The 26,041-nt window shown below is 41.5% G+C and overlaps 2 protein-coding genes across 2 annotated transcripts in view; one reads left to right on the top strand and one right to left on the bottom strand.

The window, feature by feature from the left end:
• The window catches only part of PAPPA (pappalysin 1), a 246,345-nt gene extending 225,839 nt beyond the window's left edge, over window positions 1-20,506 (top strand). Inside the window, exons 21-22 of the mRNA XM_015116970.3 lie at window positions 4,024-4,122; window positions 18,096-20,506. Coding sequence (XP_014972456.3) covers window positions 4,024-4,122; window positions 18,096-18,203 — 207 coding nt within the window. The 3' untranslated portion in view covers window positions 18,204-20,506. The remainder of the gene's footprint in view (window positions 1-4,023; window positions 4,123-18,095) is intronic.
• LOC114672877 (protein PAPPAS) lies at window positions 20,044-20,677 on the bottom strand. The gene is made up of 2 exons (XM_028835435.2): window positions 20,514-20,677; window positions 20,044-20,197 (listed from the first exon to the last, which is right to left on the bottom strand). Exons 1-2 carry the CDS (start codon window positions 20,675-20,677, stop codon window positions 20,044-20,046), a joined length of 318 nt encoding a protein of 105 aa, XP_028691268.1.
• Window positions 20,678-26,041: the final 5,364 nt, after the last annotated feature.

Genomic DNA, 26,041 nt, shown 5'->3' with positions numbered 1-26,041 from the left:
ATTTCTGCACATTACTCTGCCCCTTGTGGCTCTTCCCAGCTGGCAGTGAAAAAACGGTCCCAAATCCCTTCCAGGTGGATGGCCGAATCTCTGTGGTTCATCCAGAGCCCACTGAGGAAAACGCAGGTGAAAAGGATCAGACCATGCCCTAGAAAAATTTGTATTTGATGAAAGTATTAGAACGCCAGAACCAGAAAGACTCTTTTACTAATCTCAACTAACCTTTTATTTTTAAAATGGGTAAACGGAGACCCAGGCAGTGGCTGGATCTAAAATTTGATGGAATGCCAAAACTGGGAAGGCTCTTAATTTGATCTAGCTCTATTTTCTTGGTGTATAGAGTAGAAACCAAGGGCCAGAGAGGGGATGGAATGTCCAAGTTTGCACAGCATGATAACCACAAAGACAAAACATGGGCCCAGCTCTTCTAACGTCCAGGCTGGTGCTTTTTCTCCTGCTGCCTGCCTATGATCCATTCCCTAATCTGTGTCACAAGACAGTCCCTAGGTCATACATTTTTTTCTCTGCATTGTTGAGGGATTTCCTGAGGGCACTTGACATTGTACTTGACTTTAGGAACCCCATTCTCCCAGGCTTCAATTAGGAATGGCAAAATCAAAGCCAAGGCCCTGTGGCTGTTGCTTACTTCTATTTCTTTGGGCCAGTCCAGCATTGTGGGAAAAGAAAGCTTGAGTTACCTGGGCACTCATTCTGCTGAGTCAGTGGTCTGGGCAACCAGTGTGACAGCAGAATTCAATCCTTCCTTGGACTCAGCAGTGAGACCCAAGAGACCCTCACCTGTCAGACTCTGAGCCCTGTCAGTGATGTTTATCGCCTTTGCCCTTGCAGGTGCCCCTCATCTCCTTTCCTCTTTAGCTTTGTTCTAATAGTGCCTTGTCTGGAGCTGAAAATTATGCTTAGAAGACATACAAACTCTGGGACTATCAACCTCGAGTATCCAGAGGTATCCAAGATAAAGAAAGGGTTTGGGGACCCTTGAGCCCCTGTTTTCTGTACCATGCTGGGTCCAAAGTGATCATTCACTCACTTGTTCATCAAAGCTTCACTGAGAACCTCTTATATGCCAGATACTGTTCCAGTTCTGGGAATATATTGGTGTTAGTCCAGTGAAAATAGTATTATGCTCTCCTGGAGTCATCTATGATATCTTATTGCCTGTCATCCATCCATCCATCCATCCATCCATCCATCCATCCATCCATCCATCATTTTAATAAATAAATTTGTGGAATCTATATTTGATAAAGTTTTGCACAAATACCAGACATTTTGCTAGCAATCTAGGATACATAAATGGATGATGCTCACATTATAGTGAAGGATATAGACAATTAAAGAGATAATTTTAAAATTCTGAAGAGCTATCACAAAATCAAATAAAAGAGGCTATGGCAGCACAGAGCATCCTGAGGCTATTAGGGGTGGCATTTTGGAGAGGTATCATTTGAGCTAGATCTTGAAGGATGGTTTGTTTGTCTGAATGCGTTACTAGTAGAAGTAGCAACATGAGATACACCAGAGACAGGAGAAATCTCTAAGTACCAGAGCTTTTCTCATGTTGTTCCCTGTCTCTAGAAATTCTCTCTTCTCCACCCCCATCTAATTAACTCCTACTCATCTTTATGATCTCAGCTGAAGCGTCATTTCCTCAGGGACACCTTCACTGAGTCCCTGTCTAGATCAAATCTTTCTACTCTTTAATAGCATCACGCACCTCTTCTCCATAGCTCTTATTAGAGTTGAAATTGGTTAATTAGATGTGTGATTATGTGATTAAAGTCTGTCTCTTCACCAAAGTATAAGGTCTGGAGGGGTAGGAACTATATCTATGTCGATTCACTATTGCATCCCTTTCCTTAACATAATGTGTAACACATAGTAGGAATTAAATACATAGGATTGAATAAAGATAAATGGATGGATGGATGGATAGGTGGATGAAAGGGTATGGTTGCAGGAAAGAACATATAGGGTAAAGTAACTAGTGATGGGACTGGAGAATGTTTTTCTGGGCTCAAATAAAAAAGTACCACCTTCATTTAATTTTTCTCTTTTTCCCTAGCTACTTCTTTACCAAGCCAGTTCGTTTAATTCTAAGGAAGGGACAATTAGTCTCCATCATTATTCTGTTCATTTATTACATAAAAAAGAACATAGCCCACAGGCAGACCTCCTGAGGCAGGAAGGAAAAGAAAGGGTTTATCCTTCATTGTTTGTACCCCGATGTTCTAATGTGAATGTGATGTGTTCATTCTGGTGGTCACACAGCAGAGTCACATCTGAACTCACAGCCATGTGCATGCATACCCACATACCTGAGCTCAGGTCTTCCTTGCTCTTAGAGCTCTATCTAGCTGTGATCTTTTTAGGACTCTAATAGTTGAGTGAGGAAATGAAATCTGGCATCATGAGTTCAGGGTGCAAAGGTTCTGTGAGTGAGAATTTGGAACACAGAGGCAAAAGCCAGGAATGCCACCTGGGATGGAGCTTGGTTCTTTCTGGAGCAGTGAAGATGAGAAAGGGAGATCACTGGATCACAGAAGGCATGCTCGGATGCAAAGATGTTAAACCAATGACGTCTCTTTCCCATGAATGAGTTACTGAGCTTTAGAGACCCCAACCAGCACTTTAATCAGAGTGGTTTCACTTTCATCTGCTTTCTATATTGAAATGTCACACAATATTGCCTTTGATGGTGAGGAGAGGGGTAGGTTCACTATTTTGAGAAATTATTGGACTAATCTGGCCTCTTTATTTCATTAGTGGGAGTCCTGAGGCCTAGAGGAGATAAAGCTACTTAACCAAAACCACGAAGTAACCACCCCATTGGCTGAGGTTGGGAGGACTAGAACCCAGGTTTTCTCAATCCCTGCCAGCTGCCCTTGACACTATGCTAGTACAGTTACATCCCACTGCAGAAACATTACTAAGAGCCAAAGTTGTATGCAGCCTTAAATGAGGTGACTGGGAGGCAAAGACAAACTAGGCATTGCCCATGTCCATGAAGAGCTCAGTCTTGCACCAGCTACAGAAACATAAACAGACCACAGAATACAATGTGCTAGCGGTTGGGATTAGGAAATACAAGTGACTAGGGAATCCAAGAGACTCTTGGACTTTCCCCTAAAAAGGCTCTGGGTTCAGATAAATAAAGGCTTGACTCTATTATCTTTTCTTCATCTTGGGTGTGTCCCGGGGTGGAAAAACACATAGAAGAAAAGAAATAAATCAGCATATGCTAGAACAGCCGAGAATGATGAAGTAGAAAACCATAGAGCCAACTTAGATTTAAATCACTTACTCTGACTGTGCCAGTGTGATTTGGGGCAAGTCCCTGTCTTTGAGTCTCCACATCTTCATCTGTAGAGTGAGAAAAACAATACCTATCTCACTTATTGTTTGGAGAGCAAAAGAAGAAAACAAACATGTAAAACATGTGACATCAAGTATATCTGCTCTCCTTGTGAGAGGGAGCCCACCATCACACACAGACCATGATGCCAAATTTCTATGAGTTCTTACATTTTATCTTTTGTTTTTTAATACTTCTTGGGGCAGTTTACATTCAGCTTCCTAACATATTTGCATATATTTTATTATAAATTATGTTTTTAATTACTACTGAAAAAAGTGGGAGAAGGAGGCTCACGTTTCCTGGTCATGTCTTTGAGTAACATGAGCCCTCTTTCAGGAAGATGTAAGTCATTTAATTTGTGGTTTTGCATACCCAAGCACACAAGAGTATGTACCTCAGCATAACTGTACTCTAGTTGGAAAAAACTGGGTAAGAGTCTTTATGAATGGTACAAAGAAAGATAAGAGTCTTTATGAATGGTAGAGGTGATAACTTATCCAAGGGGGTGTTGGGGATGTGAAGCCTGGCCAGCTAATCGTGGAGGGCTGTGAAAAGATGACAGACACCCGAAGGACTGCAGACGTCAGCTCCCACTCACTCCAGGATGCTAACAAGGCCTCATTTCCTGCTTCTCTCTCACTTTCCAGCCCTTCATGGGAGATAATTACTGTGATGCCATCAACAACCGAGCCTTTTGCAACTATGACGGCGGGGATTGCTGCACCTCCACAGTGAAGACCAAAAAGGTAGGCCAGGGTGCAGTCCTCGACAGCTGCCTCCTGCCCGCTTCTCCAGCTTGTGGGGCCAGGATCACTGCTACATGGCTGGACAACCCTTGTCCTAACTGTGCCAGCACTGTCCACAAGCTTTATTTCATTTTATTTTTTTATTCTTTTGGTCAGTAGTTGAACTAATATCATGGGCTAGGCCCTGGCTGATTTTTACAGATGTGGTTCTCAAAGCTTAGAATCAGGTACAGAAGCAGATAATAAAACTGCAATACATACTTTCAGAAAGGAAGGATGAAGTGCTTGGGGGGCTAGGCAAGAGGTCAGAGAAGGCGCTGCAGAGCAAGAGGCATCTGCACTGAAACTTGAGGGATAAGAGGAAGGGGTGAGGAGGTGGTCAAAAGAATGGTGTCTGGAGCAGGACACTGGCATGTAAAATCCCAGAGAGAATGTACATTTTTAGGGGGTAGGGCTGAAGTCTAGGAGAGAGAAAATAGTACATCCCTAATGAGGTCATTTACAGTCTTATGAGCATTTAATTATCTCTTATTTGTCATACCTGTAGAATTAGGGAAAGATGGTCATGGTCATGGTTTTTTTTCTTTATATTATTTTTTTCTTTATTCTTTAATCACCCAGGAGTGATTCAAGTGTTTATAGTAAACCAAAGAAAAAACATTCGATAGATGCATGTTAACCCCTCACAGAAAAGTGGCCACCTCCATTTTTCTCTGACTGCCACTGAGACCAGAGTGAGGAGCCCCAGCCAAGAGTTGGGAGCAAGGTGGTAACCCAGCCAGCCTGGGCTGAGAAGCGTTCTTGTGATGAATGAGTTAATGGAAAACTATTTCTATTTTTATATTCCTCTGCAATCTGAGCTGAAAGATCATTTCATCTGTGTCATTTTAAAGAAGGGGGAACTGAGTTTCTGAGACAGGAAAAGCAAAGAATCATAGTCAGTCATGCCTAAAGAGCCCTCTATGACTATCTTGGCCCAAACGTTTCATTTTATTAATAGGGGCACTGAGGCCCATAAAAGACGAATGATTTGTCCCAGGTGACAAAGTGAGTGATAGAAAGAGTGAGGTTCCTGGATTCCAATCCCAGTCCCTTTATTTTGCAACATCCTTAGGAGAGTTGGTTTCTTCAAGAAAGAAGCTCTGACCCAAAATACAGGAACAAATAGGACAAGACCCAAGGAACACATTCTAATCGAATGGCTGTTACTGAATCTTTTGGTTGAGGAACAAAGATTCTGGGATTGTCCAGGATCAGTCAGTCCCATGTGGGCAACACTTTTCAGATGCCTACCCTTCTTTGGTTTCGGTTTGGTTTTGATTTTTGATAGGACACTGAAGGTGTACAATTTTTGCTTAAGTAGGGGACAATAAAATTCATTTTCTGTTAAGGAATTTTATCATTTTTTTCTAATTATTAAATAATGCATATTGGAAAATTCAGAAAGAAGAAAACAAAAGAATTCACTTATTATCTTAAAACCCAAAGAAAACCACTGCTTTTTATTTTGGTGTATTTTATTCTGTGTATTTTGTTAAGTGTGAGGGTATTTTTGTCTATGTATATATCACTGTCTTTCTAGCTTGCAATCTTGTTTTGCTTAGTTTTGTTTACTTAGCATAGGAAATCTTAGACATAAGAATTATTTGCACTGAGCACAGTGGCTCATGCTTGTAATTCCAGCACTTTGGGAGACCAAGATGGGCGAATCACTTGGGACCAGGAGTTGGAGACCAGCCAGAGCAACACAGGCAGACCCTTGTCTCTACACATCATAATAATAATAATAATAATAATAATAATAATAATAATAATGTAGCTAGGTATGGAGGCGCATGTCTGTAGTCCCAGCTACTTGGGAGACTGAAGCAGGAGAACCACTTGAACTCAGAGATGTCAAGGCTGCAGTGAGCCGTGATCATACCACTGCACTCCAGCCTAGGCGATAGGGTGAGAGCCTATCTCAAAATTAAAAAAAAAAGAAAAAAAAATCTGATAGTAGTATAAACATCTCAGCTGTATTTTTTGCTGCATTGTTGTTTATTATATGGTTGTGATGTATGATAATTTATATAACAATTTACTTCAACTCTTATTTTTAACTTTTGGATTATTTCCTTTTTCTTATAACTAAAATGATACTCATGAGCATCTTTGCACATAAAATACTTTTATAGCTCTAATTATTTCTTTATCGTTGATCCTTACAATTGAAATGCTAAGGGAGGGGTGTAAGCATATTTAAGGCTCTTGATACCTGTTTCCAAATGAATATAGTGAACAATATTATCCATTTTCTTCCATTGGAATCAGCCACCTTTGAACGTGAATGGACGGTGAAGTTTGTATTTGAACAGAAGTTTGTACAGAATTATGGCTCCATCTGACACCAGTGGCTGGAGAAAGAGCAGCTCTATTTAAAATAACGTTCCTACCTATTGTAACTTAGGTACTAAAATATGAAATATGAAGCTGATTTTTTGACAGAGAACTTTCCAAAATGGATTCCTCTCTCTACGGAGTGCATTGTGGGAATATGAAGTCATGAGATTGAGGTTCAGGTTCAGATTCCAAATATTTATTTATTTATTTATTTATTTATTTATTTATTTATTTTGAGACGGCGTCTCGCTTTGTCGCCCAGGCTGGAGTGCAATGGCACGATATCGGCTCACCGCAACCTCTGCCTCCCAGGTTCAAGCGATTCTCTTGCCTCAGCCTCCCAAGTAGCTGGGATTACAGGTGCCCACCACCACATCTGGCTTATTTTTGTATTTTTAGTAGAGATGGGGTTTCACCATCTTGGCCAGGCTGGTTTTGAACTCCTGACCTCATGATCTACCCACCTTGGCCTCCCAAAGTGCTGGGATTACAGGCATGAGCCACTGTGCCTGGCCAGGTTCCAAATTATTATAGTAACTTTACCATATACATATTATTTGAACATCAAGCCACCATTTTGGCTCTCTGTTCCTGTACTGAGTTCCAGTGCAGCAATTTCAGACTCCCAGGCCCTGAGATAAGCACAGACTCTTCACTAAGGAACCCCAGAACCGGTTCTTTGCTAGCTCTGATGCATTTCATGCTCTTTTTTCTTCCTTGTCTACCCGCATTATAAATGTAGTTGGGCTTTTTATGTTAAGAAATCCTCTTCTTCCACTTTAAATTCTTGTTTCTTCCTGTTGGCTGAGGGTGTAGAATGCAGATGGCCAAGCTGCCTTCATCCAATGAGTTGAATGTCCACTGAGGATCTCTGTGTACTCAGCACCAGACCAGGTTGTAGACAGGCAGTATTTCTGCCCTTGTGAAACTTGTAGTCTATTAGGGGAGCCTGTTATTAAGCAGGGAGCCACACAACTATTGCATTTAATTACTTTTGTGGAAGAGGCAATGATGAGGAAGTGTGAGATTTTATGGAGAACAGCATGAAGGTCCAAGAAAGCTTCTCTGAGGAAGGGACATTTACATGGAGATCTGAAGAGGGAGCAGGAGTCTTCCTGGTGAAGGTGAATAGTGGTTGGGGGTAGAAGAGGAAAGGTCTCTTAAAACTGTACATGAAGTGTGGATTAGAGAGACTAACGGCCTCCTTTATGGCAGATAGGACTTTGCCATCATTATTTCAGTTGTGGACAGGTGTTTGGGGCTTTTCAGATGCAAGATTCCTAGAAGTCTGACTTCTGGAAAAGAATAGTGTCTCAAATTAAAATCACACTTCCTACAATTTAGATTTCCCAGTTTGACTTTTAAGGGAACTTCAACTTCTTGAAACTTTTATCCTCTTTCTTGGACACCACCAAATACTCCCTGCAGTAGACTGGCTTAAAGGTGGTGATAGATGGAGACAATAAATAAGAACACAAGACTTCCCCAAGTGAACCACTGCATGTTTCAGACACTCTGCCAGACACTTGGCCTCTGCAATCCTCTTTAATCCTCTTGTCAACACAGAGAGGTCACTATTCTTATCCCCATCACACAGATGAACCAGTCTGGGCTTGGAGTATATATGGGACTTGCCCAAGTTCACTTGGCAAGTGAGTGGGGAAGCCCAAGTTTGAACCCAGTTCTGTCTGACTCACAAGTTCTGCTTTTTCTCCTGCATGGTGCTGAGTTTCAGAAGAAAGCACACGGGGTGCCTATGTCCCCAGCACACCTCGGCATGACCCTCCCTATTCTGGTTGGAGACATTTCACCATAAGCCCAGACTGCCAGGGAACCTTGGGGGTGGGACCCCTCCCTTGGCAAAGAGGAGAGCAGTTTTTCCCAGCAGCAGCAGGGATGGGGTTGGGGGAAGATAAGTCTCCCAGCCTTCCCATCATCCTGACATCCCCGGCAGCCCAGACTGGAGTTTCCCCTGGGCATCCACAGGACAGAAGAAAGTGCTGGTTTCTGTTTCCATCTTCCACCTTAGGAAGCCTCTCAGAGAAGGAGAGAGGTTACTTTCCTTTCATGCCTCTGCCCTTACCTGCTGGACCTGTTTAGGTCCCACTTGTCCCCTCAGCCCCAGTCCCATATCATGAGACATTCCCTTCCCTTACGCACCCAGGCTAGCACTCAGAGAAACTCACCCCTGGGTGACTTTCAAGCAACTTTCTAAATTATAGGAATTCAGTTAACTGAGCACTTACTATGTGCTGGGCTATGGCTGGGATCTCTGTGCATCTCTCACTTAAACTCCAGAATGTTTCAGCCAAGTAGAATGTTGAGGTTGAGGGAAGTGGAATCATTTGTACAAGGTGACAGAGCTGTGTTTGGGATTTAGGATTTCCTAACTCTGAACGAATGGTAATAGCTAAGAGTTATTGCTTTGCTTTACATGTCATTTCATTTCATCAGCACAATAACCCTGCTGTAGATGTTGTTCTTTTTTTTCTTTTTCTTTTTCTTTTGAGATGAAGCGTCACTCTGTCACCTAGTCTGGAGTGGCTCACTTCAGCCTCAACCTCCTAATAAGCTCAAATGATTTTTCCACCTCAGCCTTCCAAATAGCTGGGACTACAGACACACATCACCACACCATGCTAATTTTCATATTTTTTGTATAGAAAGTGTCTTCTTGTATTGCCCAGACTGGTCTTGAACTCCCGGGCTCACATGATCCTCCAGCCTCAGCCTCCCAAAGTGCTGAGATCACAGATGTGAGCTGCCCTATGTGTTATCTTTTTAATCCTCATTTTATAGATGATGAAACTGGGGCTTAGAAGGGTTAAGTTCACACAGTTAGCAAGTGGTAAAGCTAAGATGCAAACCAAGAGAACTTAAGCTGCACAGCACCTGCCTCTAACCCCTGGGAACATCCTTTTGCAATGGGCTTGTGTCTTGCCCAAGCATCTTGTCCTGCCCCTTGTGGGTAATCTTCTTGCTTTGTAGACCTCCAAGAATGAAGTTCTTGGTATGAACTCCAGGCCCAGAGTTAAGCACTCAGCATCTTCTCCCAGACTTCCTTCTTGCCAGTTTTCCACCTAAATTTCTTCCCAGTTCCCAGGGCTAGGGCCTCTGCGATGCCTTGGCACAGCATGATGACTGTCTGCTCCCTTCATTCTCCCTCCCGTATTTGTCTGTACAGACACCAGCTGTTCCCCACATCCGCCTTATGGGGTGACCTGGACCCGGCTGGCAGACAAGAGCAAGACAGTGCAGGAAACTCTGTCTGACAGGGGTGTCCAATTTCCCACCCAGACACCTGCCTGCAGTGTGAGGCAGACAGGAAGGGGCAGGACTCAGCCTCTCAGGATGTCAGTTTATTATTTTCCTGTTGGAGCCTTGAGGAGCCTCAAATACAAAGCAGATTTCCAGAATGGTCGCTCCAATGGTTTCCCTTCATGACAAAAAATATTGAGTTTATAATTGGAATCATTCTAAGTAAGCATGTGTTGGGGTGTGAGGGAGAAAAGGGAAACAACCTTAACGTATTCAACATACCAAAGCTTTCTAAGGTGTGGTGGCCTGGAACACTAGTTGTGGTCATGTTTCAGATGGCTGCTAAGAGACTGATTGTTATAGATGTCTGGGGAGTTGGGGTATAGTCCCAGTTCTGTGACTTATTAACTCTGTGACCTTGAGTAGGCCAGACTCACTTTGGGTTTTTATGTCTTGATATTTGAATTAGATTCCTGTCTAAGAACTCAACATACCAAGGCTTTCTAAAAATGTGCCTAAGGACTCTTCAGATGGCTTCCTGGATGAGTTGGTCATTGAGCAGGAAGCGGAGGGATAGTTAAGACTGAGACCTACAGAGAATAAGAAGAGGTTAATCCCAGAAACACATCTCAGCACAGGATGGTGCACCCAATTCATGCAACTATGTGTAGGGCTGCAATATTTGCTAAATGACCGATTTGCTAAATCTTAAACCCTATCTAAATGAGAACATGGTTTCTTAAGAAAGGACATTTTACCCAACATGTAGCATATTGGTCATTGGTCTAAGAAGGTTAGTGATTCTATAAGATATGGAAAAATAATCAACATCATTACATGGAGAGCAGCCTTCTTAGCAGAGTGGGTGATAACCTATATCAACAAAGGGCTGGGTGTTGGGTAGCTGACTTGGGGATGTACATCAGTGTCTCTTCTTGAGCCAACAGCCAGAATAATCCTTTTTGTTGTTGTTGTTGAGACAGAGTCTCGCTCTGTTGCCCAGGCTCATTATGTAGTGGCACAATCTTGGCTCACTGCAACCTCTGCATCCTAGGTTCAAGCAATTCTCCTGTCTCAGCCTCCTGAGTAGCTGGGATTACAGGCACGTGCCACCGCACCTGGCTAATTTTTGTTTTTTTAGTAGAGACGGGGTTTCACCATATTGCTCAGGCTGGTCTTGAACTCCTAACCTCGCAGAATAGTCCTTTTAAATCAAGTCAGATCACATCACACCTCAATGCAAAGACATACAGTTCCTTCCCATTTTACTTGGAGTGAAAACCTAAGTTTTCCCAATGCCTGCAAAGCCCTTGGGAAAATGTGGGTGCTTTTCCCACCCACATTGCTTCTCTGACTGCCCCCTTCCCACTGTCTATGCCTTTTCTTATCCACCTCTGGCCCTCTGGACTCCTTGCTGTCCTTAACTCAGCTCAGGCATCCTTCTACTTTACAGCCTTTGTCACTGTGTCATTGGCAATTTCTTTGGTGGAGAACCCTCTTCTATTCATCCTCATGACTCACTCCTTCACCTCTTTCAAGTCTTTGCCCAAGTGCCATGTTCTCAATGAGTCCAACACTGACCACCCACCCCACATCACCCTGGCACTCCCACATTCATTTGCTTTGCCTCCTGTTTTGTTTTTTCTTTCTTCCCTAATACTTATCACCCTGTAATACACTATAAAATATATTTATTTATGATCAGATGACCCCTACCCCTCTTGATGCTAGAATGCAGAATTAATGAGGATAAGAATGTGCTTCTTGTTTGTTTATTGATAGATTCCAATTTCCAGTGTACCTCAATGTTTCCTGTCCAATAGTACGTACTCAACACCCACAAATAAATACTTTTTGAACGAGTGAATTTAGGGTAGTACCTGCTGTGTGATAGATACTGTACTAGGCCATGAGCAAGAACCTGGTCCCAGCTGCGCTGAGTTCATGTTTTATGGATGAGTAGCCAGACATTTAGAGTATAGCAAGTACTCATGGAGACACAGCAAGTCAGGAGGTCAGCAAAGTTTCCTAGGAAAGGCAACAACAAAGGCAATACACGAAAGGACCAGAAGTTATTTCCCAGATGAAAGGAGTAAGGGAGGACCAGAGATAGGGGTGGGAGGGAAAAGGGTATCTCTGGCCAGAGGAATAGGCTGTGCAAAGGCCCAGACACTAGGGAAAGTGTTAAGGAAATTATAATTCCCTGAGTATGCCCAGAGCATGGTGCAAGGGGAAAAGGGATGAAAGATGAGCCTAGATGGATAAGCAAGGCTTTTATCACCCAAGCCAAGGAGACTGAACTTTATCCAGAGGCCAATGGTGGTATTCAGAAGAATTTGAAGCACTGAGCCAGTCTAGGGAATCCCAGAAGGCCTTTTAGAAGAGGGAGTAGATATGCTTAACTTGGAGGATTAGTAAGAGACAACAAGCAGATGGCTAAGCACACTAGACTAACTCTTCCATATTCAAAAATTACTGGCTTCTGGAATGTTATTAAATCCCATCCCTCCCCTGGCCCCCCGCTTTGGAATGTAGCCCTGACTTTTTCCTTATGGATGAAGTAGACACTCATTTTATTTTGGTCCTATGATGGAATCCAGCCCTTCTATCCCAAAAAAATTATCAGCATAATTATCAACATTATTACCACCACCATAATCATCATTACCTCACTGTCAAAACTATCACCACCATCACCACTAGCATCATCATTTATTGAGCACATATTTTATGCCATGCATTATGCTAAATGCTTTATTGCATTTCATACTTTACCCAACATGCTTCTGTGTGGTAGGACTGTTAGTACCTCCTTTTTACAGATAGAGAAACTGAAGCCCAGAAAAGGGAAGTAACTTGCCTTATAGCATACACCAAATTCAGCAACAGGGCAAAGACTCAAACATGTCTTTTTCTCCTCTAGGCCAGTGCTTTCCTCCAATTGACCCATATTTTTTCTACTTTATCTTCCATTTATCCACATGACCACTTTATCTTCATTTAAACAAGCTTCTGTATACATTAACTGTTCCATGTTTTATGCCAGGTACTGTATCCATCCTACCTTTAAGAAACTTACAGAGGAATCTTTGCCCTTGGTGTCATGCCTTTATCTACCTGGTCCTCATGAAATCTTTCCATCAGCACTGTGAAGACCCTAAGATTCAACCAGGTGAAGTGACCTGCCAGTGATGTGGCCCCCACAGCCAGCAGGAGACAGAGTCAAAGCTCTCTGACCATCAGCACAACATGACTCTTGTCCCTCCTCAACCAGCACCCCCACCATGCTCTGCTAGTTACCTCCCTGTGGAGTCTGAGTCAGAATCCAGCCCCTGCATGTCTCTCAGCTCTAGACAGGATCTGCAGCCAGAGCCTTGTGGTACAGTTGCCTCAGCTGCATTCCTGAGCCACTCACACTCACAGATGGAGGTGTTAGCCTCAGCAGCTCACCCAGAGGGAGAACCCATGTGCCGGAGCACCCTCTCTAGCCCCGAGTAAAAAAGGAGAGAATCCTGGCAGTCATGGCCCTGGCTTGCTAACAGAATCCCAGAGTGGGTGGCCAAGCCATTTATGGGACAGCCTAGCCACATGATGCTGCGAATCCCCAAATGTAAACTGGCCACCATGGTGTTCATGCTGTGGGTGGTAGGTTTTCTTGGGAGGCCGCCTCAGGGAGAAGGTGGGGAGCTGCTTGGGGAGTCAGGGAATCTGGCAGTTGGGCTCAGAGCTCTGATTTTATCAAGATGTGATTCTTCTCTCCATGCCTCAGTTTCTTCATCTGCGAAGAGAGGACCCTGACTGCTGCTCTGCCGTCCTCCTGGGGCATGGTGCTAAGGAGTGCCAGGCCACCTGCCAGTCCACTGACTCACCTCTTTGCATCTTAGTTTCCTTTAAGATGTAAAATGGGGATAGTAAGAATAGTTACCTCTTAGCATTGCTGGGCAGAGTGAGTAAGATAATGATACACATTGAGTTTAGCTCAGTGCCAGGCACATAATAAGGATAAAGGTTATTGGTGATTAAAAAGACAAAGCAGCAGTCAGCCTTTTCACGTTGTGAAGAAAATACCTTTTTCCCCCCCTTCTTTTTACTCTCACTTGCTGAAAAGCTCTCAAGTGTTTGAACTGGGTTTTGGAATCCTGCATCATCAACTCACTGACTGGTACTGAGGCCTGGGACAGGTTAGTTTTGCTTTAAACATTCTGAAACCTCTATTTTCTCATCTGCAAGATGGGTAGCTAATAGTGATAGTCTCACAAGGTGGTGTGGAGTCAGAGAGCTATTATATAAAAATCATCTGGCATGTGGAAGGTCCTTGGGAATCACTAGTGTGTGTACAATGGTATTCACCGCTTGAACCTGCATGAACAGGTGTCCCAAAGTCCTTTCCAGGTTAGACCTAGGAATACCTGAAAATCTCTACCCTTTTCTTCTCAGCTTTATATCTGTGATCAGTGAGGAAGCTTGTAACAGACAATGCTCTGAACAGGCAGTTCACAAAGAGGCAACAGGAGGGAAGAAAACACCATGTGTCTCCTCTACATTGGGCACTCTGAGAGCTAGGTTGAACCTGACATGACTTCACTGACTCCTCACCAGAGCCCTGCGAGGTCTTGATAAAGACTCTTGTCTTACAGATGGGGAGGCTGAAGATGCCAGGGACTTGCTGAAAGTCATACAGTTTCTGTGTAAAGTCTACAACATACTACTTACAAGCATGTAGTGGAGACAAGGAGGCTCTGGATAGGCCTCCTGAGACCAACCCTCCTAGGCTTTGTCATATTCTGATTGAGTTTCCTTCGGTGTTTATTTGGGAAGTGCTTAAACTGCCCAGACTGGCCTGGGGAAGGAAGAAAAAGGTGATACCACTCCAGCATAGCCAGAGTGCTGAGACAGGCCTGAGAAGCTAACTGGTGGCAAGGCCTTGCCAGCCAACAATTTTGGAGAAGCTGATTGAACTGGGGAGGGCAGGAAGGGAAGCATTCAAGACAGGATTTGTGAAGAAATTCTATGTTTCAACTTCCTTTCTGGCCAGGTCTTTGCCTTCTACCTTTCTCAGACTGAGAAGGATTTTCAGCCAGATGGGAAGTTAGAAGCTATGAAAATCAACTCTTGTTATAGGTAGGGAAACTGAAGCTCAGAGAAGGGAAGTAACTTCTCTAAAGTCACCCAGCAGCCAACTGCAAGAGTGGAGGTTCCCTGATTTGTATTCTGCCTGCATATTAATGCATTCATTTGCTCATTCATTCATGGGTCATTGAATGCATAAAGACTCAGTTCAACAACAGTCATGGTCCCTGCCCAGAGGGAGCTGACATCGAAGTAAAGAAGTAATTCAGTATTAGAAGGGTGTAAAAATAAGATGCTGTGATATGGTATGAAGGCGATGGTGCTATTAGATTGGTGCAAAAGTAATTGCCATTTTTGCCATTACTTTCAATGGCAAAAACCACAATTATTTTTGCACCAACCTAATATCTTTGGTCAGACTACTGAGGGAGGTAGTGATACTTGAGAAAAGACCTGGACAATGAAAAAGAGCTGGCCAGGGAAGGGCAGTCAGAGTGGAGGACCATTAGTGGCTAAAGACACAAAAGTAGGAAAACAGAGTATATGAGGAACCAATAAATAAAGAAGCCAATGAGAGTGAGGAGGAGAAGGGAACCATGTAAGATCTGAGAATTATATAGAAATCAGATCATGCAAGGCCTTGAACTTGTGGTAAGGACTTTGGATTTTATTCTAAGACATATAATTTTTTGAATATTTGCCTTGAGTGAGGTGCAGCAGAAAGCACAAAAGATAAAGCAGACATGAAACCATCCCTAATGGGTGTTTGAACTCAATGGGAAAGTGTTACAGAGAGAATTTTAGAGAAGACATTAGAGGTAACTGGATCGTGCTAATGATAGAATGAGAGCAAGGGTAGGAGACAGGGATGGATAAAGCATGGGGGAGTTAAGGACAAGGAGATTGTTCAAGTGTGGAAGGTGGGAGGTGGGGGACAATAGGCAGGAAAGATGGTGAAATATGAGTGAGTGAGAAATTTGATTCAGCATATATGTATTCGGCACTGAGCATCTCAAAGGTGTTAGGTCATGTGCTGGGACTTTTGCATGTTTCTTCTTGCTTGATCCTCACAAAAAATGCGATATGAAATATGGTATTTTAAAAATCCTCCTTTCATAGATGTAGAACCTAAGATCATGACAGTGGAGGGATTTTTTCCCAAAATCGTTCAGCGAGTGTGAAGCAAACAAGGATCCCAACCCGAACCTTTTGGCTTTCATGATAGTACTGTCCACACTCTACCCCACTGGTTGGATTTTGACTTGGCTTTCCCCTTAGTTTCCCTATTTGGACTGGAGGGTTTTCTCTCTATGACACTTCCAGTTCTAACATTCTGTGCTTCTCTTCAAGGTAAAATGAATAGGAGCAAATATTCTAGATTCTAGATGGAATATCCTAGATGTATTCCACAGAGTCAGAGAGGCTGGAAAGTAAATGTCCTAAACAGAGAACAGCAAGTAGCTGTGAGCAAGAGAGGTGCTGCTTGGAAAAAGGGACTGTGGAAATGCTTACCACAGCATCAAGCACTTAGGAATTTAAACTGAAAAGAGAAACAAAGACTTGTGGTAGCCATAAGTACAAAGAGTCAGAGAGAGATAGAGCAATGCATAGAAATTTATTCATTCTGTGGCTTAGGCCCTGTGAAAACAGAAATAAACACGATTGACCTGGTCTCTGCCTTATGGGCCACAGAAGTGGTGGGAGGATAGACCAAAAAAATAAAGAAGAGGGAGCGGGAGAGAGAAAGAGAGAGAATAATTGAGCACTTAGCATATGTCAAGCACTGTGTGAGGTGTTTTCGTGAGTTATTTCATGTATTCCTTATCACAACCTCAGGAGGTCTACACTTTTATTTTTCCCATTAAATGAATGAGTTCATTGAGACCCAGAGAAATTGTCACATGTTCAAGGTCACGTCTCAAGTAGATGTTCTCACATGTTCAAGGTCACGTCTCAAGCTGGGGTGTATACTTAAATCTTCCTGATGTTCCATTCTACGTTTTAAATTATTGCAAAATTTCAGGATGGAGAGAGGTTGGGAGGGAGGGAAAGTGGTCAAAGAGGCAGAGAAAAAAGAAGAGCTAGACATTGAGAATGAGTACACAAGTACATGAGAGAGAGGGATAGAAACAAAGATTCTCTCTGAGACTACGTGACCACTTGGAGACCCTGTCCAGGCAGGAGGCAAATGAGGTCATTAAATCCATCTGCGCAGATTGGAGACTCTCTGGGGAAAGTGATATGCAAATGTCATGATGCAATGAGGTGAAATCTACTTGCGTTAGTTCAGGCGGGGACTCAAGCAGGGACTGCACTGTGCTCTTTGGAAAGATAGATTATCTGCTGGATGGGGAAGACACTCGCTCTGTTGGGCTCTTCCTATCAGTTTTCAGAAAGGAAAGCTGGCCAAGGTCACAGAACACATGAAAGAACGAACTGGAAACTGGATTGAACTCAGTCCTCTCACTTTTTCGTATGCTAAAATCTGCTTCCCAGGTCCTTCAAATTTTGTGCGAAACCTCCATACGATCTATTCCCTACTCAGGATTCCAAGCCTCCCAGAAGGTGGTCTAGCTTCCCTGAGACATGCTTTTTGTTTTCATCATTGCCTACTAAAATCAAAATGACTAATATGTGCAGAGACTTATGGTTTCTCAGAGGACACTTCCACATCCTTTCTTTCACTTGATCACGTATACATCAGATATTCCATTACACAATTCTATTAACCAAGTTTGCTATAGTGCACTACAATTTTCCACCCATGATTTTACTCAGCTCCTATAGTTTACAGTACAAAGTGGGTCTTATTATATCAGCTCTACATAGGGACCTGAGGCTCAGAGATAAGTAGCTTGTTTTACTTTAAATACCAGACTTGACACTTATTATTACTTTTGGCAAATTCTTATTCCTTTCTGAGCTTCAGTTTCCCCATCAATAAAAGGGTGATTGTTGCAGCATCTATCTTACAGAGTTGTCAAAAGTGTTTTCTTGTTTGGAAATCACTGAGTACATTGCCTTACCCCATAGCAAATGCCTGACCCATAGCAAGTGCCTCTGTAAATGAAAACTGCTGTGATTATGATCATGGTGCTCTAGATAAAAGTTATCACCAGGATATAGCAAGAAGCAGAGCCATGACTTGAACTTGAACCTTCTGCTCCTCAAATCCAGTGATTGTATCACTGCCCCCCACTGCCTTCCTGATCATTACTGCTTCAGACCAAACCACCTGATTCGCTTCTTCTCTCTTTCTGCAGGTCACCCCATTCCCTATGTCCTGTGACCTACAAGGTGACTGTGCTTGTCGGGACCCCCAGGCCCAAGAACACAGCCGGAAAGACCTCCGGGGATACAGCCATGGCTAAGGAAGGACAAGGAGTTGTCAAAGAATTCCCAACGCCAGGACCCGCATCCCTTTGGTATTGATTTCACAGTCAGCTGCTCAATGGAATGGCCTCTCCACACCAGGGATCCTTAGCACCCAACCGGTCTGCCTTTAATTTTACCCAGGAAGGACTCACAGTGGGGTGAATGAACCAAGTTTCGCCATGCTGGATGATGAAATGGATTCCCATCCCAAAGTCTGAGATGGATTGCATATACAGTGTGCAGTCCCAGAGCCTCCTAAAATTCTAGCCATTTGTCACACAACCACAGCAAGAAACATGTTCTATATCTAGAGTGTGCCCATCTGTGGTTAGTACACATGCATGCATACACACCCATACAAACATCTGTGTGAGGGCAGTTCTGGAGATGAGCAGAGAGAGACTGGAATAAACTCAATCTTTTCTTTCCCAAGCTCCTAGCCAACTATCCTTGGGAGAAAGAAATTTGCAGAAACTGCTAAGACCAAGTGTGGAGATGTCAAGATAGTTCACACCCTGAGGCTCGGAATATGTAGGACATGCACAATTGTACAGTCCTTTGGGATTGGCAGTGAAATAGTCTGTGATCACCTATCTTCTAGGGAACTAGGAGCTAGGAAGAGGTAAAGATTATAAGGTATGCAAAGCGCCCCAATTCTTCTGCTGCCATGGGGGATTTTACCCCAACTCCAGGGTTCGAGGCCAATCTGAGAATGGCTTAGGATTGCAATGTCAAGGTATTATGTCAGCCCCTTGCTTGAGGCTTGAGGTAATAATATCCCTCTAGGACTTACCTGTTCCCTCAAAACTTGCCTTGGGACCACATTTGCTGCTACTTTTCCTGCTGCTCTATCCTATACATTGAATAATCCAAGATGGTAGAACTAGGTTAGAAAAAATCCCACACAACCAAACAGTCTGCCTTAAAAGTGACCCACATTTTTCCATAGCTCCTCACTTTTTAGCCCTTCTGCAAGAGAAAAACCCTTATGGGTCCACATGGTGAGAAGTTAAGTTTCCTGTAAGTGGGCCTCTCACCCTGGAAAGGAGTTGAGGGACATCAGATGCTGGAACCCTCACTGAAAGTCCAGAATGTCTAAGCCAGTGTTAGATTTTGTAAACAAGTGGAACAGTGTTAAATTTCTATGATGTTGGAGCCATCCAGAGACTATTGGAATTGTTGAGACTCTTGGATTATTATCCTTATCCTAATCTTCCTAGCCCTTCAGGCTAGAGTAGGCTTTGGTCCTGAGAACTTCGCTGTTGCTCTGAGGAGATATAATTCTGGGAGAAAGAATCTTTTATAAGAATAGTATACATTGTTCTCGAGAGGGCCATCGGAAGCCAAAGAGTTCACAGCCTCAGCACCAACAACTCAACATGGTCATCGTGTTTTCTATATGGTTTTTCCAGCTACCAGTACTCCCTTCCATACCTGTGACTGGGCAATGCTTTTCTCTCTCCCATGTCTAGCCTTCAAAAGTTAAGTGAAAATTAGCCAATTGTATGTCGAAGCCCCCACCACTTTGGGGATCTCTTTGTTTCTTTTCAGCCAGGTACTTGTCCACTCCCTTTGAATTAATATGGGAAGAAATTAATACAGGATGAACTGGAGAGAAAGGTTGAGTGTGACATGCTTTCTGAAACCTGGAGCTGGGAATTGAGGTGAAGGGAAGGTCTAGACTAGTTATATCACATAGGGATTACTGTAAATCAAGTCATCTCAAGTCTAGTGAAGACAGCCAACAGAAACAAAACCTAGCATAGGGATAGAAAATATCACGCACATGTGCAGCCTCACCTAACTCCTGCATCCAAGGCAGGTGTTGTTAATCTATCATAGTCTTTTTTCAAGAAAAAAAAATGGGACCAAAAATAACTTTAGAAACCACCATATTATATCACTCCCAGTAGCACTTAACTGGTGATCAAAAACACTTGAGAAGACATCTATTGGCCATCTCTGGCCAATTACATTAAGAAACATATCGCCGAGCGCGGTGGCTCACGCCTGTAATCCCAGCACTTTGGGAGGCCGAGGCAGGCGGATCACGAGGTCAGGAGATCGAGACCATCCTGGCTAACACAGTGAAACCCTGTCTCTACTAAAAATACAAAAAAAATTAGCCGGGCGTGGTAGCGGGCGCCTGTAGTCTCAGCTACTTGGGAGGCTGAGGCAGGAGAATGGCCTGAAATAGGAGGCAGAGCTTGCAGTGAGCCGAGATAGTGCCACTGCACTCTAGCCTGGGTGACAGAGCGAGAATCCGTCTCAAAAAAGAAAAAAAAAAAAGAAAAAGAAACATATCAAGGTGCTTTTGGCACAGGTGCCCACAAATACGGATGCAGTGCTGAGATAGTTTATGAGACTTATACCATTTCACAAACTCTGAAATTGGGTTCCATATTGGCAAGACTGCCACAGTTGTTAAGAATAATCCTCTATGCTTCTTCCTCACAAAACCATATCTCATTTATATCCAGACCATTACTTCACTGTAATTATAAGGACCAATTATTAGCAAGAAATAAGAATAATATTAGAAGAATCGATCCTATTCTGAACCCCTCTCCAGTATCTTCGCACTCTTGCCAACTCTCCAGGCCTCTCTCTTGCCCTAGCTGAGTTATTAGCCTGTGTGATGTTAACTTAGAAGATACAAGCTAAGAAAGGTAACAGTATCAACCCTCCCAGTTGCTTAATTATACCCATAGGTAATACAAAAAACTTTGAAGACCCAAAGATGACATTACTAATGATGTGATTTCAGGAGCCACAAAAGAACCTTACCAGCTTCCCTCAAATCAGTCCTTATCCTCTTTCTATCTTCACTCCCATCATCATCTATCCCCACACTATCCAGCTAAGCAAAGATTCCTGGAGGCTGACTTGTATCTTCAGACTCACAGAGTGAATTCAGCTCTTCTGAATTAAGACCCACTCAGTCTCTTTCATTCAGACCTGTTGCTAACAAACATATATTTGCCAAGGATATTAGGCAAAAGAGGCTACTTGATTGGTGGCCAACCTCATGCCCACGTGGAAGGTATCATTAATAGGGTCTTTTCAAACCTTAGTGGAGGAGTGTCAGCTCAATTTGAGCAATGTATTTATTCCCAGTTTCATTTTCCTCCTGGGAATTAACTCATCGTTTCATTCCTTCAGTCATCTTCTGTTTAGGTGACCAGAGCACTGAGAGGCAGCTCTGATGCACTATTGTGTATCAGCAGCTCAAAGGCCCTAAAACACTGAAGGTTCTGCATTTGAAGTATTAGATTGTTAGCAGTAAAAAAGAAAAGATGAGGTGGACAGTTCTCTAAGCCCTATTTAGGGAACCTTTTCCAAGTCACAATGTTAACTACCTACCCAAAAGATTTGCATTGCCCCCCCCGATTCTGTGCCAATAACCTTTTAAGGAAATACAGTCTTTGGGAAATCAGTTTCAATGGTGAATTGGGGTGTCAAGGAAGGGAAAGATTAATGGTCATAGATGGTAGGGCTTTGAAAATGTAGGGTATCAGCTGCCACTCCTGGCTTCAACACATTGAGTCACTGCCTAGACGGTTCTCTTGGTCTTATTCCCACCTTGGCCAATGCTTAAATGCTACTTGTTGAAAATAATTCTTTGAGACACATTTCAGCTACCTCCCTTCCAGGTTCGATTTAACTTGGTTGCAATTGTCAATTTGTTATAGGTGTTACCTGTGTGAAAGAAAGAAAGGAAAGAAAGAAAGGAGAGAAAGAAAAAAAGAAAGAAAGAAAGAAAGAAAGAAAGAAAGAAAGAAAGAAAGAAAGAAAGAAAGAAAGAAAGAAAGAAAGAAAGAAAAAGAGAAAGAAAGAAGGAAAGAAAAGGAAGGAAGAAAAAAAAGGAAGGAAGGAAGGAAGGAAATTATAAGGTCAAGTTAACAGTTTTGAGGTTTTGTGTTTTTTTCTGGAACTACTTCAAGTGAGAAAATAAAAAAAATGGTGACAAAGCTGTACAGATAGAGATTAATAGAAGACAAAGAGATTAAAAGGAAATAAAAATGCATGATTAAAAAATAAGAATAAAAAACCTATTTTTATGTTTCCTAAAGGAAATTGTTTATTCTACAGACTCAGTAGGTAGACACAAACATAAACATTTCCCTAGAAGACATAGAGTGGGATTTGATAACACTGTCTGTTATTTTCTGTACATTGTGGTAGGTCCAGGAAATATGACATTTTCTCCCTTGATGTGTTATTGTTGTTGTTGGGGGGGTGGGCATTTTGTTTATTTGTTTGGTGGCAATCAGTGGTAGTAGGGAGTGGGAGGGCTTGATATTGTTTTTTCCAGATATTAAGGGGACATATTGTGTCGTTGTGCTTTTCACGTTATAAAATGTTTATATTTACCAGTACAGCACTGGGCTTTATAAAGACTGCACTCAGAACCACACTGCACAGTCCAGTTTTTTAAAAAGCTGCTACATGACCAGACAGGTAATCCCAGTGAGTTTTGAGAAACAAAGCAAACGAAGTAAACAACAAACATAAAAACCAAATAGCAAATGAATAAAAGCTTGTTCTTGTAATTTATTCAACTTTTGCCAATTCCTATGAATCACTTGCTTTTTAAAAGAAATGTATAATAGCCAAAAGAGAAATTATGTCCCTATTGTAAAGAACTTAGAATTTTTGACTCCAGGCAGCAGTTTGCTCAGTGATCTTTAACAAGTTATCCAGTTGCCTCTACATTTGCATCAGTTTCTCTAGCTGCAAAATGGGGATAATACTATATACCTACCTCAGAGTGGGAGGGCAGGAGATTTTGAGGCCCTGAGGTTTTAGGTGGGCTGTGAGGGCCAACGCTTGACACAAAGTCCATGGATTATTATTCAAGAATGCACAGGCCCATTGGCCTTTTCAGAAAGACAAGGAGTGCTTGTTTGATATTTCAAGGAATAAAGCCGGAGCTCCTGAATTGTAGTCCATCTTAAAAGAGAGACCTCTATTGGAGAATATTTTATTGTTTTGGCAGATTTGATCTTACCCTTTACCAGTTTTATGATTTGGTTTAAAGCTGATTATGTCCTACAATGTCAAAGTCAGCTAACTGTTGTCTACTTAAGACTTCCGGTCATTTTTAACTTATAGAGGAAGGGAGTCTCTAAAATCTCTTCTTCAGAAGGCACCTCACTTCTCAGACTTAAAATTCCACATCAAGTGTTCCATTAAAAGAAGATAAGGCATTCTGAGTGCAAACAAATGGGGGCTTCTTAAACTACACACCAGCAGTCAGTGAGGAAACCTTTGAACAATTATTGAGTTGCTTTCTTGGGTCTCTATAATCAATAACCTGTCTGCAGATATCTATCTATATAAAGATATTATATATAAATATAAATTTACATATATATGCACATGTATATATAGTTGTACATATATGTGTGTATATATATACTTAAATGTAATATTTACAAAATAAAACTGTGATCTCGTCTAGAGAAAATGTATTCATATTACAAACTGCTCTTCCATATTTATGTATCATATTATACCTTTTTATTATTGTTATAATTATTATGGGTATTTCTAATTAATATGATGTTGAAACCTGTTTGGCACCTTCTGGAAGCTACCAAAAAAATGACACTCCATTGAAGTGCTTAAAAGCTGTTCTCATAAGAATTCTACTGGCCTATGGTAAAAAAGAAAAAAAAAAAAAAAGAAAAAGAAAAAAGACACAAAGAAAACAATCTAAACACCAAAAACTAAACACAATTCCAATCCTTTCTCTGTACCTCACGCGCATAAATTTGCTGCTCCTATGTTTGGTTTTTTTTTCTGTTTATGTGTTTTTATGGATCTAAGTTAAATCTTTTGGCAATATATAAAAATGTAAATAGTAAACTTTATTTATTAAGAATGTCATCTTTTTTTAATTTATATTTACACAATTGTTCATCTAATTTATTTTTTCTATACAGTTTTAAATACTTAGACATATTTTACTGTTCATGATATTTTTATCCTGTTCTTGTGGATTTGTTTTTCCATACTGTTTTCTCTTATCTCAATTACAGGTTGGATCTCACAAATAATAATGTCAGAGACAGAAATATTTTGCCACTGTTGATTACTATAAAGTTCTATATTATGAAAATATATAATAGCTTGTATGCTTCAATGTGTTGTTGTGTGGTTTTTGTCTCTTGCAGAATGATAAAGGGCTGTCATATATACACACTAACATGGAGAGAGCCCTGGGGCCTGGAACTGGACAATCAATGACAGCACAAGATTTTATCCAATATACATCTATTCCTCTACAAAAATTAATTCCTGAAAGCATCTAATTTTGTGTATGCAAAAATTGAAAAACTTTCTTACATGTTATAAGAAAGTTCTGGGAAGCTAAAGCATGTGTCACTCTTGGTTACATACCACCTTTTGCACACAGCCTTTAATAATATACTTCCAGATGTAAATGCTGGTATGGTCCAAAGACACAAACCAGTGTAGTGGTTCCCAAGTGCTAAGCTGTGGATCAGAGCTAGTTCATAACTAAGTTTTCATTTGTCTAAGGCAAAATGTGGGATAAATTGTTCATTCTTGTGGAGTTCTATCTTTTAAGATTAACTCTTTCTTACTCTTCTGGTATTACAATATCATATATATATCCACACACACATATGCATATGCAGGCATATATATATATATATCTCCACACACACATATATATAATTTTTTTATATGTGAAAATGAGCCTGCAGCTGAAATGGAAATGTTGCTGCTTTCAATCTGTCTAGTGTATCTCATTGTTCATCTTATCACCAGATAGTAGCTATGTGATTTTTGGAAAATTATTTAATGGCTTTAAGATTTAGTTTTCCCGTAAGTGATACGAAAATAATAAAAGTATCTCATAAGATTTTTGCTAGAATTAAATGAGACAAATATGCAAAGTGTTTAGAACAGTGCTGGACACATTATATTATCTCTTGTTATGAGTACTATGAGATCAGGCTACAACAAGTAATAATACACTAATTTTTGTGATATCTACTTATTTTATAAGATAATAAAAACAAAATGCATAAATCATTCAAGAGCTTGCACAGGCATTTTATGGAGTGAATTTATTGGCACTGTCCACTGAGCTGCTAGCTGGCAGTAACAGCATAAGGCAGGTCAAAATATGTGTTTATCTGCTGATAACTACATTTTGAATTTTTCACAAAAAGGCTGTGTGGGAACATCAATGTGAATTATATAGAAGGGCAGGGATAGGGAAGTCAAGAACTACTCATAGTGGGGTGGCTTTTTTCGGACTCTAAAAATATAACTCGTGGAGAAACATGAGGGAGACTACTAAAAAAGAAAAAAAAAGTCATTTCTAAATTCTTCCAGATAACTGGTTATTTTCAAAGTAAAATAATTGACAAAAGAAAAATGTTTTACACAGTTCTATTCAACGTGAAGATTGAAACAACATTTAGACAATCAGCTCCTGAAAAGAGGCCAATATTTCTCAAACAGAAAGATTAAAAGATGAGAGTTTTAATGTGGCTTTTTATATTCCTTGGTTTTGTCTGAAGAGACAGAAATTCATGGGGAAAAGAGCTTCCTACTGCAAGATGAAAGATCTTAAATCCAGTATCTTCTTCCTTCTTTCTCCAGCCCTAAACACACACACACACACACACACACACACACACACACACACACACACACACACAGAGTAATGGAGAGTTCATTGGACTTTATTAATCTGTCAAATGGGAAATTATTTCTTTCTCACTTCAAAGAAGGCAGAAATATTCAGTATTTTGATTCATTTATACTTATAACGTAAGTTCTAGAGTTTGTCTAT

This window comes from Macaca mulatta, chromosome 15, assembly GCF_049350105.2.
Source record: "Macaca mulatta isolate MMU2019108-1 chromosome 15, T2T-MMU8v2.0, whole genome shotgun sequence".
NCBI classification, from domain to species: domain Eukaryota; kingdom Metazoa; phylum Chordata; class Mammalia; order Primates; family Cercopithecidae; genus Macaca; species Macaca mulatta.
The sequence above is the reverse complement of the archived record's forward strand: the minus strand, read 5'-3'. Positions and strand labels throughout refer to the sequence as shown.

What these genes read in the sequence shown, in the direction of transcription:
- LOC114672877 (XM_028835435.2), bottom strand. Translation starts at nt 20,677, where the DNA reads ATGAGATATGGTTTTGTGAGGAAGAAGCATAGAGGATTATTCTTAACA. An exon ending in CACCTGTGCCAAAAGCACCT is followed by an intron (nt 20,198 to 20,513) that starts TGATATGTTTCT and finishes CACCGCGCTCGG; the next exon opens with CGATATGTTTCTTAATGTAA.